This window comes from Macaca fascicularis, chromosome 6 (assembly GCF_037993035.2).
Source record: "Macaca fascicularis isolate 582-1 chromosome 6, T2T-MFA8v1.1".
Taxonomy (NCBI): Eukaryota; Metazoa; Chordata; class Mammalia; order Primates; family Cercopithecidae; genus Macaca; species Macaca fascicularis.
In genome coordinates, this window is record NC_088380.1 from 142,400,736 (window position 1) to 142,419,170 (window position 18,435).

Here is an 18,435-nt window from a genome sequence, read left to right on the forward strand (position 1 = left end):
GACATTGAATCGCATTGACTGAGAAAGGAAAATAAATGGAACATCTTTGTGTTTGTGTCTGAGGAAGGCACAGTGGCTTTCTGTGGCTGGGTCCCTGGGTTCTGGAAGAGGGGCAACAGTGGTAGATCTGGTGTCCCCAGTCTGTGTCCAGCCCAGCTCAGCCCTTCTGAAGTTGGATGTGCCCTAAGAGATGGCTGCGTTGGTACCTGTTAGGATTGGCGCAACCTGGACCTACAACCCGCACCCCCCAAAATAAAACTCCCTGTCGAAGCATCTACCTTCTAAGGGACCTCCCAGGCTAAACAGGAGGCCAGCAGTGAGGCACTAGCACTTCACAGAGACCTGCAGAGCCAGATAGCCATGGCCTGTAGGTTTAGGTGTGCTGGCCGGGTCTGAGTTGGACAAGGCAGGAGGCCTGGGCCCTCCTCCACGTCCTAGGGCAGCGGGTTGCTATTTTCATTGACTTTGAACATCTTGCTAGTCTTGGTTACATAGGTGCAGGGGGCCTGAGATGGCCCTAATTGAAGTTGGGAAAACGAAGGAAATCACAGGCATCCTGAGTTTTTGAGGTATATAATCCATATCTATCCTAATAAAAGGTAGTATGCCCTTGATCTAGAGAGGCAGCAGTTTTTGAGGTACATAATCCATATCTATCCTAATAAAACGTAGTATCCCTTGATCTAGAGAGGCAGCAAAGGTTGGTCTCAAATGCAAAGCACTCATGATTTTAAAAAGATCAAAATTTGATTAATGTTTTTATCCTCATTACAGAATAAAAAATTCTAATTAGAGAAATTAAGTACACTTCACTTGAGAAGGAAATATACCTAATGCCAATCCTTTCACATATACGTGTACGCCCTGAAGGTTTAGGAACAATGGACTGGGAGTTGGCAGTTCCCTGTAAGCTGTGTCCTGATCCGGCACCTCGTAGTCTTCCTCAGGTTCCTTGGACAAAGGACATGCAAGTTCACAGATCTCAGTTGTGCATATTTCCAAGATTGGCTTTCCAGTAACTTTCCAAATCAGCTTTTAAGAGTCATCAAAATTGGATTTTCACAAACTAAAATTGGTCCCATGGTATCAGAGTACCAAGAACTCTGATTCAGTGTTTTCCTGAGGCTGTCTGCCAAGTGTCCTGGCATCCGCCTGACTCTGCCACCCCCACAAGCCAGAGAGCACTTAGCACCACATGGGCCACTGGTGGAGATTTCTGCTGTTTTCCAGAAGAAGGCTCTTCTGTTTATTCCCTGTTTAGCAGCAGGGCTATCTTACACTGGTCATAGTTTTCTATGGCTCCTACTCTTGCCGTTGAATTGAAAATCAGTATAAGTGATAAGTGCATCATCATGTTAGGTTTGTCTGACTTTGGGCCTCACAGATGGTGGTGGTATGATGCATTTTTATCTCAGGTATATCTATGCATATAATTATAATAACTACCTTTGATGACATTCTGCTCTGGTGGACCCAATATGAATCATGCATACCACTATTGTTAGTGCCAGTGCTGATAGACTTGTAAGTTATAACCAGTGCCCCAGAGCAAGGTTGCTTCTCAATGAATGACACCTCATGATATCACAGAGTTCTTTTACCTTGAAAATCAGGGGAGGATAGGTAGCCTGTGGAATCACTGCTCTCCCTAACTGGACTGTAAACAAAACAGTTTATTTCAAATATAAGAAGTCACTTCCACTGTAGAGTGTGATGACATAGGTGAATGCAATTGTAAAAACTTATTAGTCGTGCACTTGAGAGCTTTACCTTTTATTGAATAAAAAGTATACCTCAAAAAAAAAAAAAAACCTGATAAAAACAAGAATAAGAGGCCAGAGGAGGAGAACAGGGGCTTTTGAGAATGAGACTTAAGAATAGGGAGGAGGTCTAGCCAAGAATGCATGGCCACAATGTAGTAAGGAGATGTCAGACAAACTCCAAATCAGGAAAGCTCTATTAACAAGCAGAGGGGTCATGTACTCTTAAAAAAAGTCAGTGTCACAAGAAACAAAGAAAGGCTATGGAAATGTTCCAGATTGAAGCACTGCATCCTGTCCTGGGGGGGAAAATGCTATAAAGAGCACCATGAAGATTAAATGACAATTTGATTATAGATGGTAGATTAAAGTACTGTCAATGTAGCTATATGAAACTGATAATTATGCTATAGTTATGTAAGACAATATCTCCATTCTTAGGAAATATGTTTCAACATATTTAGGGGTAAAGACCCATCAAGTATGTAACTCACCCAGAAATAGTTTAGAAAATAGTTATGTATGAATGTGTAAAAATACATCTATATGTACACACACACACACACACACACACACACACACACACTCCCTATTGCTTACCTTGGGAAGAAAAGAAGAAAAAGGATAGGTTTGGGTCTTGTTGCCAAAGTCAGTTCAAGGTTTGATAGGTGTTTTTCCAACATCTGCACCTCCACGCAAACACGTTGTTATCAGAATCCCCTCTTTCAATCAATGATTCCTGAAAGCCACATCATACCCATAGCTGATTCATGAAAACCTTGACTCCTGGTCAGGTCACTGTTACCTGGAAATGAATGGGGCTTAGGCAAAGTTTAGACACTGGGACAATTACATTGATTCAGTTGAATTGAATGCACACGAGTAAGAAGGGAGGGAAGTGAAGAGAGTGGGAGAGAGAACTCACAAAAAATAAGCAAATGAGCAAAAAGGTTGGCAATGGATAAATCTGGGTAAATGGTATGTATGGGCATTCTTTATACTGTTTTGCTTTTTATTCTTCTTTTGCAAATTTGGAATTATTTCCAAATAAAAAGTTTTTTCAAAAAAAATTGGGAATGAAGGCGCTAGAAAGAATTCCAAGAGCTTCACAGTATAAACTTGGGTCAGTTTGGAGTTGTGTCAGTATCCTGGTGATGGGAGTCACCGTGATAATTGTACCGCACTAACAGCCATAAATGGGTAATTCCAAAGCAATAAAAGCTAGATTGGTTATGTGGCAAACCTGGGAGAATGAGAGAGAATTTCCTTATTGCTTACTCTGCAGAGAAAAGGAAAACAGTACAGGAATTTTGTTGACAAGGCCAGTTGGAGGTTTGATGAGTGTTTTCCCAACATCTGTACTTTCAAACAAGCAGATTGTTATCAAGATCCTCTCCTTCAATCAGTAACTCCTGAAAGCCACTATTTACCCATAGTTGCTTCATGAAAACCTTGACTTCTGGGTCAAGTCAGTGTTACCTGGAGACGAAAGCAGTTCAGGCAAAGTTTATACGTTGGGACAATGACATCTATTCTGTCTAATGGCAAAATTTCCTCAGATGAACCAGGCAGTAGCACCATGGATTTGGAAGAGGAAGGCATGCCTAGTGATCTCTCAGTGGGCTTTCAAAGGCCATCATGTCTGATCTTGCTCAGAGGGGCCTTGTGCCCCCAACGGTGGCTACCACCCCGGCTCACCTCCTATGGGATCCACGGTGGAAGAAGTTGGCTCCTGCCCACACTGAAGTTGGCCTAATGGTTATGGCAGGGATTCATTCCCTTCCCCACTGGCAGATGGAAAATACAGCATGGGTTTGTTCAAGCACACTTCCCAGGCACACAGAAGCCTCCCCCTCAACCTCACCTGCTTCTGGGATGAGTTAAAGTACAGATTGCACTTTATTCTCCAGTCTCCAGACTGTGGAGTCATGAAGCTGAATGCTCCTAACATTTCTGCTGGTAAAGATGGACTGTTTGGGGGACTTGGACATTGACCTATATGATGAAAGCTGTCTGCCTGTTTACCAGCATGTGTAAAACCAAACTGAAACACTGTACAGAGAATTAAACTCAGGTGGCAAAATAGGCTTGTGGTCACAGACAAACTTTATTCTATTTCTTTCCTGGTCATGTCACATTATGTTATTTCCTGGAGAAGGGAAAGTTAAGAACAAGAGCCTACTTTATCTGCACTGGGTCTGGAAGGTCTGTCTGGTCATGAATCAAAGCCTCATAGCAGAGAAGGATCCATAGCAGAGAAGACAAGCATCAGAGCAGGAGATGGGTAGCAAATGAGAGACAGGCAGAGTCTCTGCTGGCTATGTGCACGCCTAGAAGAACCTGGAGACAACCCCTGAGCTGCCAGCATAGACTACTGAGGTTAGACAAGAAGATAGAAGCCCTGGGTCCCAGGACTTTGGGGTCCAAGAGCCCCAGTTCTGCCCTACAACTGTTTAGGGCACAGCGTGGCCAGGGCTGGAGTAAGTCACTGAGAATATACCCAGCTCTCCAACCTGTGGGTCCTGCCACCAATTCATGTCAGCAACTTTGGTCTCAGTTGATAGCTCATTAAGCCCCTACAATGTTCAAATCACCATGCTGGACACTGTACATGTATTACTTTATGTGCACTCATGACAACCTCTCCCTCTTTTAACGTAAGGAAATGGGCTGAAAATGCTGACTTGCCAAGGTAAATTTCGAATTATTTCCAAATAATTTTTTAAAAATTATTGATTTTATTTTTATAAAATTATAAATATTAAATTATAGATTTTAAATTTTATATATAATTTATAAATTATTTTCTTTTTTATTGTGCTTAACTTTTATTTTCTTTTTTTTAATGATACTTTAAGTTCTAGGGTACATGTGCACAACGTGCAGGTTTGTTACATGTGTATACATGTGCCATGTTGGTGTGCTGCACTCATTAACTCATCATTTACATTAGGTATATCTCCTAATGCTATCCCTCCCTCCTCTCCCCATACCATGACAGTCCCTGGTGTGTGATGTTCCCCTTCCTGTATCCAAGTGTTCTCATTGTTCAATTCCCACCTGTGAGTGAGAACATGCAATGTTTGGTTTTTTGCCCTTGCGATAGTTTGCTGAGAATGATGGTTTCCAGCTTCATCTGTGTCCCTACAAAGGACATGAACTCATCCTTTTTTATGGCTGCATAGTATTCCATGGTGTATATGTGCCACATTTTGTTAATCCAGTCAGTCTATCACTGATGGACATTTGGATTTGTTCCAAGTCTTTGCTATTGTGACTAGTGCCGCAGTAAACATACGTGTGCATGTGTCTTTATAGCAGCATGATTTATAATCCTTTGGGTATATACCCAGTAATGGGATAGCTGGGCCAAATGGTATTTCTAGTTCTAGATCCTTGAGGAATCGCCACACTGTCTTCCACAATGGTTGAACTAGTTTACAGTCCCACCAACAGTGTAAAAGTTCCTATTCCTCCACATCCTCTCCAGCACCTGTTGTTTCCTGACTTTTTAATGATCGCCATTCTAACTGGTGTGAGATGGTATCTCACTGTGGTTTTGATTTGCGTTTCTCTGATGGCGAGTGATGATGAGCATTTTTTCATGTGTCTGTTGGCTGCATAAATGTCTTCTTTTCAGAAGTGTCTGTTCATATCCTTAGCCTACTTTTTGATGAGATTGTTTGTTTTTTCTTGTAAATTTGAGTTCTTTGTAGATATTTTTATAAAATTATAGATTTTAAATTTTATGTATAATTTATAAATTATTTTCAATAAGCAGTAGAGCTAGGATTTGCAGCCAGGACAGTCTGGCTCCAAATCTCATATACATTTTGCCCCGCCACACTGTGCATAAGTGTGTACACAGACACATACACACATACACACACACACACGCATGCACGTGCACACACACACACACACACACACACACAGCATGTTGGATTTTCTAGCTTCAAAAAAGAGCTTAGTGTGGCTTGTCATAATTGATTCTAGACATTCTGAAGTCACATCTGCTTCGAAAGAAGTAGTGGTATTGACCTAAAGTAACTGGTGTTCTATCATGTGGCTGAGATTATCCCCAGTCTGGCTGTGTATATTGGCAGGCGCTCTTGTTGGGACCTCAGTATCCTGGTTTGAGCTGCCAAGGTCAGATTTGGTAAAAGTTGATGGGCTACATGAGAGGGAACTGTCAAAGGGCTGGGCTGGCTCCAGTGTCAGGGAATGTCCAGTCTCTTACGCCCTGGGTCACTTGCCACCTTCTCTCCCCTGTCTTTGCAGCCAACCTCAGTTTGAAGTCCAAGGCAGTGGCTCCTGTGGAGCAGCCAGCATACCAGGGGCCCGTGCACTGCATTACAACCATTGTGAGGAATGAGGGCCTGGCAGGGCTGTACCGGGGGGCCAGTGCCATGCTGCTGAGGGATGTCCCAGGCTATTGCCTGTACTTCATCCCCTACGTGTTCCTGAGTGAATGGATCACACCTGAGGCCTGCACAGGCCCCAGCCCCTGTGCCGTGTGGCTGGCGGGCGGCATGGCAGGTAAGAGCAGCAGCAGCTGGAGCCGTACCCCTGTGTAGGCCATGGCAGTGGGACAGCTGGGGAACTGCCATGCCCTTCTCAGCCCAGGGGGAGGGCAGGACACATTTAGGTACTCACCCAATAATTATTTGTTAGGTACCTACTGTGTCCCTGGTCCTCTCCCACCTCAACCTCATCCCTTTTCCTATGCAGCTATGAGAATGGCAGTTCCCATTTGAACCCATTTGACTTTAAGGCAATGGATATATTTTGAACACATACTCTGTGTCAGGCATTGCTAAGCTTTGGAAAGGAAATCCATGATCATGGTTCAGTTTATTAAATGCAACCTTTGTGATGTAAGGATGCCATTAGTTCTACAAGGCAGGAATCAGTCTCCCCATTTCACAGATGAGAAAACTCAGGTCCAGAAATGTTAAGTAGCCAATCCCAGGTCACACAGCTGGTGCTGACAGTATAGCAGGGACTCTGCAGCCAGAAAGATTTAAGTTCAAATCCACACTTCATCATTTTGTGACCATGGCCTGGCTGCTTAACCTCCCTGCTCAGAATCCTGCACCACATCCCTCTTTCATTTAAGGTAAAAGTTGACATCCTTGCAATGGTTTTCCAGGCTCTCAGTGATCTAGCTCCCTGTTCCCCACCCACCTCACTTCTACTCCTCTCCCCTTCCGCACTTTCTCCAGTCACACTCGTCTCTGCTGCAACTTGACCATGCCTGGCCCTTCCCCGACCACAAGGCCTTTGTACCTGCTACTCACACCTCCTGAATTTAACAATGTGGAGGCCACTGGGGATTTTGGTAAGGGCCATTTGATGGAGAGAAGGGTGTAAAAACCTGATGGAGTGGGCTCAAGAAAGAATGGGATGAAGGATATTGGTGCACCCAAGTATACACAACTCTTCTGAGGGTTCTGCTATGCTGTAATGAGGAACAGAGAAACAGAGCCATAGCCAGAAGGGTTATGGAAGTCAAGAGAGGATGCTTTTTAAGAAGGCTGGCATCATGGCATGTTTGATGTGATGGGAAAGATCTAACAGAAAGAAGAAAATCATGAATCCTCCTCCTCCTCCCTCTCCTCCTCCTCCCTCTCCTCCTCCTCCCTCTCCTCCTCCTTCTCTACCCCCTCCTCCTACTTCTCTTTCCCCCTCCCCCTCTCCTCCTCCTCCTCCTCCCTCTCTTTCTCCTCCTCATCATCACAATTTGCCATGCTGTCAGCTCATAGCGAACACATAATGAAGCTGATGTCTTAGCCACCTAACTACAGTTTCACCTTCTGGCCTCCAGGTGCCTGTGCTCATGCCCAGCTACTAGTAAGAGCTCAGTCAGGACTGACTGGCAGAGAAGACTGCAAGGCCCCATCTGCTCTCACTTCTGCAGAGAGCAGGTGCGAATGGCCTGGCAGGCAAATCCCGTTTTGTGATGCCCTTTCCCATGGGCGGAGGGACAAGGGAGTGCACCAGGGCAGTACCTGGGGAAGTGGTCCCATTGTCCAGGCAGAAGGCACAGGTTTAGAGAGGCTCTTGGAGGACCAAGGGTAGGAGGCTGAGGGGACCAGAGGCCAGGATAGGCCAAGGGCCAAGGGCAGTCTAAGGTCTCCTTTGGGAGCTACTGGGCAGCAATTACAAAACCATGCAAACCAGTTGCCCTGGACTTTAACATCAATTTGTTTTTCTCTCCTCATCTAGGAATATACGAATTTCTGTGTTTATATAATAACGTGGCATTGTTTTCCTAGAATTCCTTACCTGAGCATATCCCATGAGGATGGCCTGGCGGCACGTGATCCCAAGGCTTCTATTCCACATACTTGAAAAAGAAAAGAGATTTTTCAAAAAGCTGTCCCTGCTGTGTTTTTGCAACCCCCAGGCTGGCCCTTCCTTGGTGAGCAGCCTGTCTGCATGTGTTTGTTTAGCTTCTCTGGGTTCAGAGTAAATCCTGCCCTCAGCGAGCTGCAAACCTTCAGCCTCATGCCTCACCCTGGGCTCCCTTCTGGTGCCCCGGGAAGGTGCTGCCAAGTACCTGTGGAGCCTGTTACTCTTTCTCCAATAAAAACTGCTAATAAAGACAGCCACGTCTCGAGCACTGGCTGTGGACTGGCACTGTGCTCAGTGCTTCACGTTCATCAATTCATTTGGCCCTCAAAACAGCCCCACAACGATAGGTACTGCCACCCCATTTTATAGACGAGAAGCCCAAGGCTTAGAGAAGGGAGGAAACTTTTGCCAAGTCTCACAGCAAGTGGCAAGCGAGAATCAGAAACAAACTTTGCGGGTTCTACTCCTGAGCTCTGTCCCTTCTCCCGGTTTAATGAATCTCTAAATGGTAGAAATCCGCAAGGAGCCAGGCCCCTCCAGATCCTAAGGAGCCAGCCCCTGACACCTGTTTCTTTCTCTTTGCAGGAGCAATTTCTTGGGGGACAGCGACTCCTATGGATGTTGTGAAAAGTCGACTCCAAGCTGATGGGGTTTATTTAAACAAATATAAAGGTGTCCTGGATTGTATCTCCCAGAGTTACCAGAAGGAAGGTCTTAAAGTAAGCCCACAGCAGGCCTGCGGGGTCAGTGTCAGTTCCTGGAAGGTGATTCACACATTTAGGGGGATGTGGGACTACAGAGAAGGGAATCAGGAGATCAGGCAGCTGCCGGTGATTATGTGTCAGGTGCCACAAGCGGGTGCTTTGTCAAGCACTTCACCTAGGTGGTCTTTTCACATGGCCAGTGGAGGAGGTAGATATGTGACCTACCTGACAGAGGTTCAGAGAGGGCTGGTAATCTGCTTGCAGCCACACAGCTGGTCCATGGTGGCGCCTAGGCCTGGTCTACGTCTGTCTGTCACCACAGTTTGCCTTCTCATCAAGATAGGTTGGGCAGTCCTTCCTCACTCATGGCTCAGTGCCTTCCCCACCCCTCCTCCTGGTGGGAATTGCCAGAGCCGCCTTGCCTCCTTCCTGTCCTCAGTCAGCTCATTTCACCAGCTCCAGGCCCTGTGAACTGTCTTCTGCTCTCCCACCTAAGCCCTGACCCCAGACCTCTGATCTCGGCTGAGGAGGCAGCCTCCGACCCATTTCCATTGGCTGTGTCTCCTCCATTCTTCCTACAGCTCAAGAGCTTAACCTAACACACACCCCTTCCTACCACCTGAAAAGGTGCTGCCCCAGGATAGACCAGACTTCCATGTCCAGTGTCCAAGGTTATAAACAGATTCATCACCCTCCGGAGAAACCATCCTGCTGGCTCTTTCTTGCACGGGCTCCTTGCTTTCTTGGTGTGGCTCTTAGAGTCAGCAGATGTGGGTTCAAAGTCAGATGTAGCTACTGTGAGCTGGCAGGATCCAAGCAAGCAGCTTCATGTCTCAGGGCCTCAGTTTCTTCTAGAATGATCATCCCTTCCATGAAGCGTGGGGCATTTGTGGGTTAATACAAAAAGCACTCCATTCAATATGTAACCCATAGGGAAGAGTTAACCCTTTCTCATTTGCATTAGTATGATCAGTATTGATTTTATTAGCACCAGCGTTACCCCAGAGCTCTGGGTCCTTTCTCACATGGCTGCCCCACCCCAGGCCCTGCCAGATGAGTCTACCCATCCTTCCAGGCCCAGTGCAGTCCACCAGCCTCCCCAGGATCCATGTCCTTGGCTTGCTTCTCCTGTACCTCTCTCAAGGCGCTTCTCACACACCACCATGGGTGACAGCTATTTCTATACCTGCCCCTCCTCTGCCTCTTACAGCAAGTTTTCCAAGGTCCTGTTTTACTCTCTCCCCCAACTTGGGAAAGATGCAGAGTTGGGATGACCCAGTGTTGTGGTAAATAACTAACATGCCACATGAGAGGGGCAAGATCCAAAAGCTAGATCAAAGGGCCACATCTAAAGGACAGACCTACCAGAAGTCACTGTAAAGTCCAGCCCTTAGTATTCAATCATGGATCAATCATCTGTGTAAAGGATGGGGCAATCTGATTTGATGAAGGCTCCTAAGGAAAAATGCCTGAGTGCTTTAGTTTTCAAATGCTTAGAGCAACTAGTATGTGGTAGGCACAGTTCTAGGAGCTGGGGACAGAGCAGTAAACTAAAGAGAAAAAGCCCATGCTCTGATCAGCTAATGTGCAGTGAGCCAACAGTGAGACCTGTCCCAAGGTTGCATTAATAGAAGTATAGTGGGTAGAATACAGGAGGTGGAGGCCTCTGCCCTGACCAGATTACAGCTGAAATGATGCATCCACCTTTGGTCACTGCCCATTAAGCAAGACCGTAGTGGTGCCCTGGGAATGAAGAGCAGGATATCATAGTGTGTGAGGAAAGGCTGGACCCTGGTTAGTATAAGAAGATGTGATAAGGAGGGAACTTGAGTTCTATCTTTATGTTTTAAGGATGGATAAACTCAGAGCTTTACTATTCTCATTATTTTAAATTCCTTTTAAAAATTTTTAACAAGAGCTGCTCTCACAGAAGGGTGAAGCCCAGCCCTGGTGCGGCCTCAATTATCTTTTGTATCTTTTTTTCTTCTTCTTCTTTTTTTTTTTTTAGTAGAAGTACAGTTTGTGATTCAGCCAATGAGTACAGAAGGATATAAAAGTGTTTCAAATGGATGATTCATTTTTATCTGAGATGTTTTTGTCTACTTCCCCAAATATTAATGTGTCATAATTTATAAAAAGTCTGTAGAGGCAAAATATATTGCTGATATTATTTCCTGCAAAAATTACTGTGCTCTTTAAAAAATGAAGTCCTGGAAGTCAGCTAAGTTCAGATGATTGGTTTCTTAATTTTGATAGCATTTGGTCCTCACTGTTGGTTCAGAGACAGGTTTTAAGTCAAGATAACAATACTCAGCTTGAGTAACCACTGCGTGATCAGATGGTTCAAGGTTAATTGTTTAAAATTTGTATCAATTGGTCAAAAATTGGTAATGTATGAACATAGGAAGCTTCCAAAACTACCTGAGGATATACTGTGTCAATGCCCTGCCTGTGGTCCCTGTCCTCATTCAAAGGCAATTACCATAAAGTTTCTTGTGATACATTTCAAAAACATTTACAGTGTATATAAGAATATATGTGTATGTACCTATCTATGTATGCTTGTATATGTGACTGTCTACTTATGAACATAAATAGTAACATCAACAAAAACAACGACACCCTCTAGAACAATCAGGTTGTCTCAAAGGCAGTTTTCTGGCAGCGGCAGGAGGAGGAGGTAGAGAGGATTCCCCGGTGCCCCAGGGATGGCTCCAGTTCCCAGCTGGCTTGGGCTCTGGCCATATGGAGCACCCCTCCCCAAGCATTCTTGACCGTGGCTCGCAGAGGCAGAGTGCAGGGCCCCAAGTCCATCATCATCCAATCTGTTCTCACCTTCCTATGGAAGAAGAAGTTTGTGACAGGAAAGAATTAGAAAGGCATTAATAATGATGATGGCGACCAATTTGAGTAGCTCTTTGTAACCCACTTAGGGATGATCAGTGGCATAGCCTTTGTGGTGGGGAAAATCAAAAGTCCATGGACTTGTCGAGGCATCTCCAAGTAGAAACAGAAGAAAAATCTGGTAGTTTTGGAGCGATTCTCTGCCCACTGTTAGGGTCGTCTTGGGCTACATGGACCATAGCTCTGACTTGGAGAGTTGCCATCTGAAATAACGAGGCTGGTGAAGCACCTTGGTATTCTTGGCTCCATGGAAGCAGCTGCTGTGGCAGTGAGATGAGGCTGAATGGCAGACAGAGGGGGCATTTGTAGGTAGACAGCTTCCGGAGGCACCAGGGCCAGCTGCCCTGGGTTGCTGTCCCTGGGGAATCTGGAGCCTCCCTCTTGCTCCAGGAACCCTGAACTACAGCCACCAGGACTCTTCCTTTCTCACGTCTAAAAGTTCATTTATTCATTCATTCATTTACTCATCCATCCATCCATTCACTGATTCATTTAATGTGTTTATGGAAGGTCTACTCTGGGCTAAGCGCTCGCAGGTGCTGGGGTTTCAGAGGCAAACCACCCACACAGCCCTGCATTCACTGTCCTGACTGTGGTTGCTAATCCCACTCCCACCCCTGTTGTCTGTCCTTCCTGACAGGTAAGTCAGGGACACTTGGAGAACAGTGTGAGGAGTGCTGTGATGGGGAGATACTGAGTGCACAGAAGGTGAGGGGCCATCATCCACCTGGGGGTGGCCATGGCGACACTGCCAGGCTGCAAGCCAGGCCTGGGAAGCACTCCAGGCAGAGGGTACCAGAAGAGGCCCAGTGGAGGAAAAAGTCTGACCCCTTAAAGGAATGACAGGCCGTTAACCTGCCCAGGGTGTCAGCTGTGAGAGGCCGCCCAGAGAAAGTGCAAGGGAGAGTATGTGGGTCCTTGCAAGCCAGGAAACGGTATGGACCTGACCCTAGCCCATAGGGAGCCACTGAGGCTTTGTAGGGTGGGAGTGAGGGGGACTCGGTCTGGAGGTCATATGCTCTGACAGCTCTAGGTAAAAGCTGGCAGGTCTGCACTTCGTTTGCCTTCTGTGGGCTCCGCAGCAGAGCAGGCCACAGCTGCTGGAGGGAGGGCTGTCTGCTTGTCTGAAGTGACCCACAGCTCCTGCAGAGCCTGGTGCTGTGGGACAGAAGGCTCACACTCCAAGCCGGGCCATGGCTGCCTCCACCTTGCAGAGCAGAGCCAAGCCCAGACCCACAGGGCAACCTCTGTGGGCACCGGCATGGAATTTTCCTCTCGGAGTTTGACCCAGTTCCTGGCTGTTATTCAGTCATTCTGGATGAGCCTGTGGAATTCCAGAAAGGTCAGACATCAGAGAAGAGTGTTAATATTACCAGGATCTCACTGCTTGAACAGCTCGAGGGCTTGGCTGAGCCACTTGTTCATCTCTAGGGATCCTTGTCCATTAGCCCCGTCCCTAGGGCCATGTTGCACCCTGGAGGCTGCTGCAAAGTGCAGGCACCTCTCCTGAAGGAAGGTCACCTGATATCCTAGCCAGTGACAGAGGCCTGCACCAACTCTGATACCACAGTGCCCAGAGACTGAGGAAACTGGGGAAACCCAAAGGGTTGGTTTCTACTTTTACAAAATGACCAGTTATGTTTCTTAAACTTAGAAAATTATACAGGAATCCGAGTAGGTTTCTATCTGTGCCTGACAGTTCTCAAGTCATTTATATTTGTGTGAGAACTTGCTTTTAGATGGTCATTACTTACCAGAAGATGTATAAAAGGCCAGCTCCTCCCCACGGTCCCTCTCGCCAAAGCTCTTATCTGTTCTCATTTTCTGGGTCATGTTGTTATTGTTCCTAAACGGGCCTTATCTCTGCTAATAGGTTATCACTGCTTGAGAGTTGGAATCACATCACATTTATGAGCTGACACCCAACACCAAGCAAAAAGATTGAGGGAGGAAAGGAAGATCATAGGCCATGTTTGGGAAGCATCACATAATACTCCCTGGGGATGGAAGACAAATGCAGGTGTCATGGAGCAGCAAAGGCAGAGTTCAGCAGCTCAGCAGCACGGGCCATTCTTCCCGAGCACGCATCCTAGTGCTGGAGGTTGAGTCCTATTCCCTATTAGGTGATAGACTATTAATAAGAACAAGGAGGGTGATGATGATAATCAGCAGTTAACACATGCTTATACTATATGCCAGGCACCTTGCAAGTGCTTGAAAAGCCTCATCTCATTTAGTCCCTCCAACATTCTTATCAGGTTGATTCTATCATTACTCCCCTCTTACAGTCGGGAAAAATGAGTTCCAGAGAGTTTGCCATTGGCCCAAGTGACAAACTGTGCCTCAACCTCAATGGCAAAGCTGTGCCTCAACTCCACGTCTGCAGAGTCTTAAGCACAGTTCGAGTTCCGTTCTCTGCCACTTTGGGGATGTCCTGTGAAGCCCCTGCTACAGTGATTGGGCATGGCTGGGTGCTCTACTTAGGGCTTCTAGATTCTGGAGGAGAGAGAGAGAGAGAGAGAGAGAGAGAGAGGAGAGAGAGAGAGAGACAGTGTGTGTATGCATATGAGAGAAGAAGAGAGAGAGAGGGGGAGAGAGGGCAATTTAAAAAGCATATGTAGGTGTTTGCCTGGCCCAAGAGCTTACCTATAGTATTTAGTGCATGTGTATCAGGGTCTGGCAGGAAAAGCACCATCAGGCATGACGGGTCAGGGCAGGGCATGACTGGGACTTCCCTTTGTGGTCTCTGCCTACACAGGTCCTTTGGGCTGTGGCTGGGAACGGGGCCTGGGCAGGCAGCACCACGAGCTGTTCTCTGCCCCTCCTTAGTGGCCCTGCAGAGGTGTGGCTCAGTCCCCTGCAATAACTGGGCCCCTGTGCAAAGGTGTTTTTCAGAGGCATCACTGTGAACGCGGTGCGGGGCTTCCCCATGAGCGCGGCCATGTTCCTTGGGTACGAGCTGTCGCTGCAGGCTATCCGCGGGGACCACGCAGTGACGAGTCCATGAGCGCCAGGTCAGTGTGCTTCCATCCCAGCTAATTGTACCTCCCAGGAACTTGAAACTCTTTTTTTTTTTTTTTTGGTCATGAGAATGTTGTGGCCTTCTGAAATGTCCTGTGGTTTATCACATATCTTATCTGTGGTAAGCTGGGGCTAGAGCTGCCACCCTTCTTGTCATCAAACAGCAGTTGGGAAATGCCCACCAGTGACTGGTGGTGCGCTGGGTCCCCAGGGACTGAGTCTGGCACAGAGTATACCTGTTTCCAGGCAGTTTGCCTCTCCATTTTCCCATCCAGTAGCTTCAACAGCCCTTGCAGAGAAGCACTTTTACCTTCACCGTGCAGACGCAATGACCCAGGCTCACAAGTGAGGACTGCAACCAGGATACCTGCAGGGGGGCACCGTCTCCCCACCTCCCTACTGAACTGCAGGGCCTGACTTGAGAGCCACCCACAGGCTCCCAGAGCCCTAGAGGACAGGTCTCTGCCACCATTCTTTGCCTCCCATACCCTCTTTTTCTTTCTCATTGCAGAAAGATCACTGTAGCCTGAGGACTCTTCTAAAGACAGAAATCTGACTCCCATGCTCACATGCCCTCCTTGGCTCCCCATTGCCCTCTAGATAAAGCCCTCACCCTGCTTCTGCTGGCCTCACCCTTCACCACTGTTCTGAATGTTCCGCCCTCTCTCTCGCCCCTAGGTCTTTGCTCAGGCTGTCCCCTCTGCCTGACATCCTCTTCTCGCTCCTTTCCCACTTGTCCTTGGCTTCACCAGCTCTTTGTCATCCAGGCTGTAGAAGTCTCCTCCTTCTGGATTGCCGGCTTGCTTTCTCAGCTGGGGTGAGTCGCGCCTTCTGCAGACCATCCCCCACCCCCACCCACACTGCATCCTAAATGCCAGAGGACGCCCTCACTCCCCAGGCGGGGCTGCCGTGCTGTCCCTACGTTTGCACTAATGGTGCCTAGCACAGAGCCCGGCACACAAAGGACCACTCAGCAGTGTCGTCGGATGGGTGGATGACCAACCCCCATATTCCCTCAGGCCTCCTCTTCCTCCCTGAGCTTTTTCTTCCTCATTGTCTGGCCCCACACTGGCTACCTGCAAAGCTCAGAAGACAAAGTGGGTGTGGACTGAACTTTCTAGTCAACTAAGAAGCCATTTGACATGAGTCTTGGTTAGCATAAATTCTCCTAGGAAGGATGATCTTTGTCTATAAAACCTCACTGCTGCCTCCCCGTGTGAGCTGGCAGGGGTGTTCTCGGGACGGCAGAGCCCTGCTGGGATGCACGGGTGGTGCCAGAACCTGGACAAAGGGAGGGGGCCTGACCAACCAGGCTGACTGTAGTTAGCCCAGGACAAGCCCCAGAAGCTGGCTTCAAATAAAATGCTCTCCACTTTTTGCTAAAGCAGCAACATTCACTGCTTTTCTGGCTATTTGCCCTTTCTTATAAAAGGAAAAGGGTAGCAACACAGTTTGCATAATTCAACATCTTGAGTGAAGAGTTACAGCATTTGGGTGGCCTCCAGGACAGGGAAGGAGTTTGTCTTCTTCTTAAAGCTGTGCTCGGATATTGGCCATTTCCCCCTTTTCTCTCTTTAAGAGAAAAGTAATTTCTTAAACATCCTATAATAAAAGTCATGCATTTTTATTGTAGAAAAAATAGAAAATTTAAATAAACAGAAAGAACAAAATAGTAAGACCTGTCATCACAAGACCTTGTTATTATTCTTCCAGATTTGTCTTCTGTGTATTTTCAAATTGGGATCCTACTCTACACAGTGTTTTACGGCCCTCTTTTCCCATTCAGTAGTTTGGGACCATTTTCCCATGTCATGAAATCTTCAGCTACAAGATGGTTTTAACGCCAAGACCTCCTAGATCCCAGAGTGGCCGGATGCCTGCCCAACCTGTCGTACCTGCCACTGCGACCACCCTCATGATTAACTGCTTCAGTACAAAGAAGGAACTTTCTAGCAACCCAATCACGATTGTCCTGCATTTAGCCTTTCACAAGCAGTGACCAACGCAACTGGAAGCTTTTCTTTCTGAAAGCGCTCTTTCTTGCAAGGGGCATGGACGTCTGTCTCCCTCAACAGGGAGGACTGCTAAGGCAGGGAGGAGTTTGTTGCCTCCTGGTGGGAGAGTGAGGTTCCCAGCCACCGGTCTACAGATTCATCTTAAACAAGTCTTGCCCATGGCATTCAACTTCCTGTTCTAACCCCAAAACACCAAGGCCTGTTAACAAGACTGGATTTTAATTTACCAAGTAGCTCTGAGATTTGGGGCAGGCCATGCTCAGATAGCAGTCACACCCACTCTTTGACTGCCTCCCTCATTGTCTAGACCCAGGACAGAGTGAGATGACGTATATTAGAGATCTAGGGAGTCAAGCCGTCCCTAAGAAGTGGCGGGATGGGGACCATCTCAAGAGTTCCTGGGTACAGATGACAGGGATGACTTGAGAATTGTTTCTAAGAGCCTGCAGGGGATAGATCACCCAGCTCCCAGCAGCTGCCAGGTGCCTTCCAGCAACCAGGCACAGAGATCTCCCCCAGCGTCCCCAAGTCCCATGCGAGAAGATCAGTGACCTTTGGTGGTAGATGTGGCATCCCGCCCACTCATCAGTGGCTGGTTCTCAAACTTGTCTGTGGCTCATGAATCCAACTCTGCCATCCACCTGTCCAAGACCAACCTCCAGAGCTTCCTGGAATAATGCTGGTCTGCCCTCTGTCCTGACACGCATGCTCCACTGGAATAATGCTGGTCTGCCCTCTGTCCTGACACGCATGCTCCACTGGAGTAATGCTGGTCTGCCCTCTGTCCTGACACGCATGCTCCACTGGAGTAATGCTGGTCTGCCCTCTGTCCTGACACGCATGCTCCACTGGAGTAATGCTGGTCTGCCCTCTGTCCTGACACGCATGCTCCACTGGAGTAATGCTGGTCTGCCCTCTGTCCTGACACGCATGCTCCACTGGAATAATGCTGGTCTGCCCTCTGTCCTGACACGCATGCTCCACTGGAATAATGCTGGTCTGCCCTCTGTCCTGACACGCATGCTCCAGATCTCAGTAGCCTACTTGCAGTTTCAGGAAAACTGATTTTCAAGGAAAGAAGACATAGTCCTCTTATGATACCTTTTTTGAACATTTACAAATAGCCCCGGTAACCCTGAGAGCCTCTGCCACTCCGTACTTTGCCTCTTGGTGCTTCACAAACCCAGTCTCCAAATGGGTTGTTTGACCCCAAGATCCAAGATTTCAAGACTCCTGTTAGATGATGTTCTTGTCTCTCCTCCTTTTTCCCAGGGCCTCATCCCATTAACAGGTCAATGCTAACAGTGTCTGCAGAACCCATGGTGTGAATTTACTGAAGAGAAAGAAAGACTCTCCGCCAGGTGGGCTTTCAGCCAAGCAGGCTGTCCTCAGAACCCCTTCCTTCCTTCACAATTGCAAGCATTCTGATCCCCACCCCAGCTGGGGCAGCGGAGCTCCTGCCTTGGAGGGATTCAACTGACCATTGGTCAACTGATCACCAACTATTTCAGCTTTGGACTTGCACCTGGTAACAAAAAAACGAACAGAACAAAACAAAACTGGAGTAAAATAGATCCTCCCCCCATGGCCATTGTAAAGTCACTGTGAATTCATGGAGGAGGTGGAGTTGGCTCTAAGTTTCAAAATAAAAGCATTAAAAACTTCTTCACATTG

The 18,435-nt window shown here is 47.3% G+C and overlaps 1 protein-coding gene across 46 annotated transcripts in view; it reads left to right on the plus strand.

The window, feature by feature from the left end:
* Positions 1-18,435, plus strand: part of SLC25A48 (solute carrier family 25 member 48) — a 66,792-nt gene that overhangs the window by 31,790 nt on the left and 16,567 nt on the right. For 8 of the 46 annotated variants that reach the window (XR_012414608.1, XR_012414595.1, XR_012414598.1 and 5 more), the window contains 2 exons: positions 6,042-6,299; positions 8,703-8,836. Coding sequence is in view for 16 of the 46 variants with exons in the window: in XM_073995192.1 (XP_073851293.1) it covers positions 6,042-6,299; positions 8,703-8,836 (392 nt within the window). In the remaining 30 variants the exon portion in view is untranslated. Of the gene's footprint in view, positions 1-6,041; positions 6,300-8,038; positions 8,185-8,702; positions 8,861-14,609; positions 14,740-15,424; positions 15,564-16,459; positions 18,427-18,435 lie in introns of those variants that run through there. The other 38 variants (XR_012414606.1, XR_012414590.1, XR_012414592.1 and 35 more) reach the window with 31 other exon arrangements.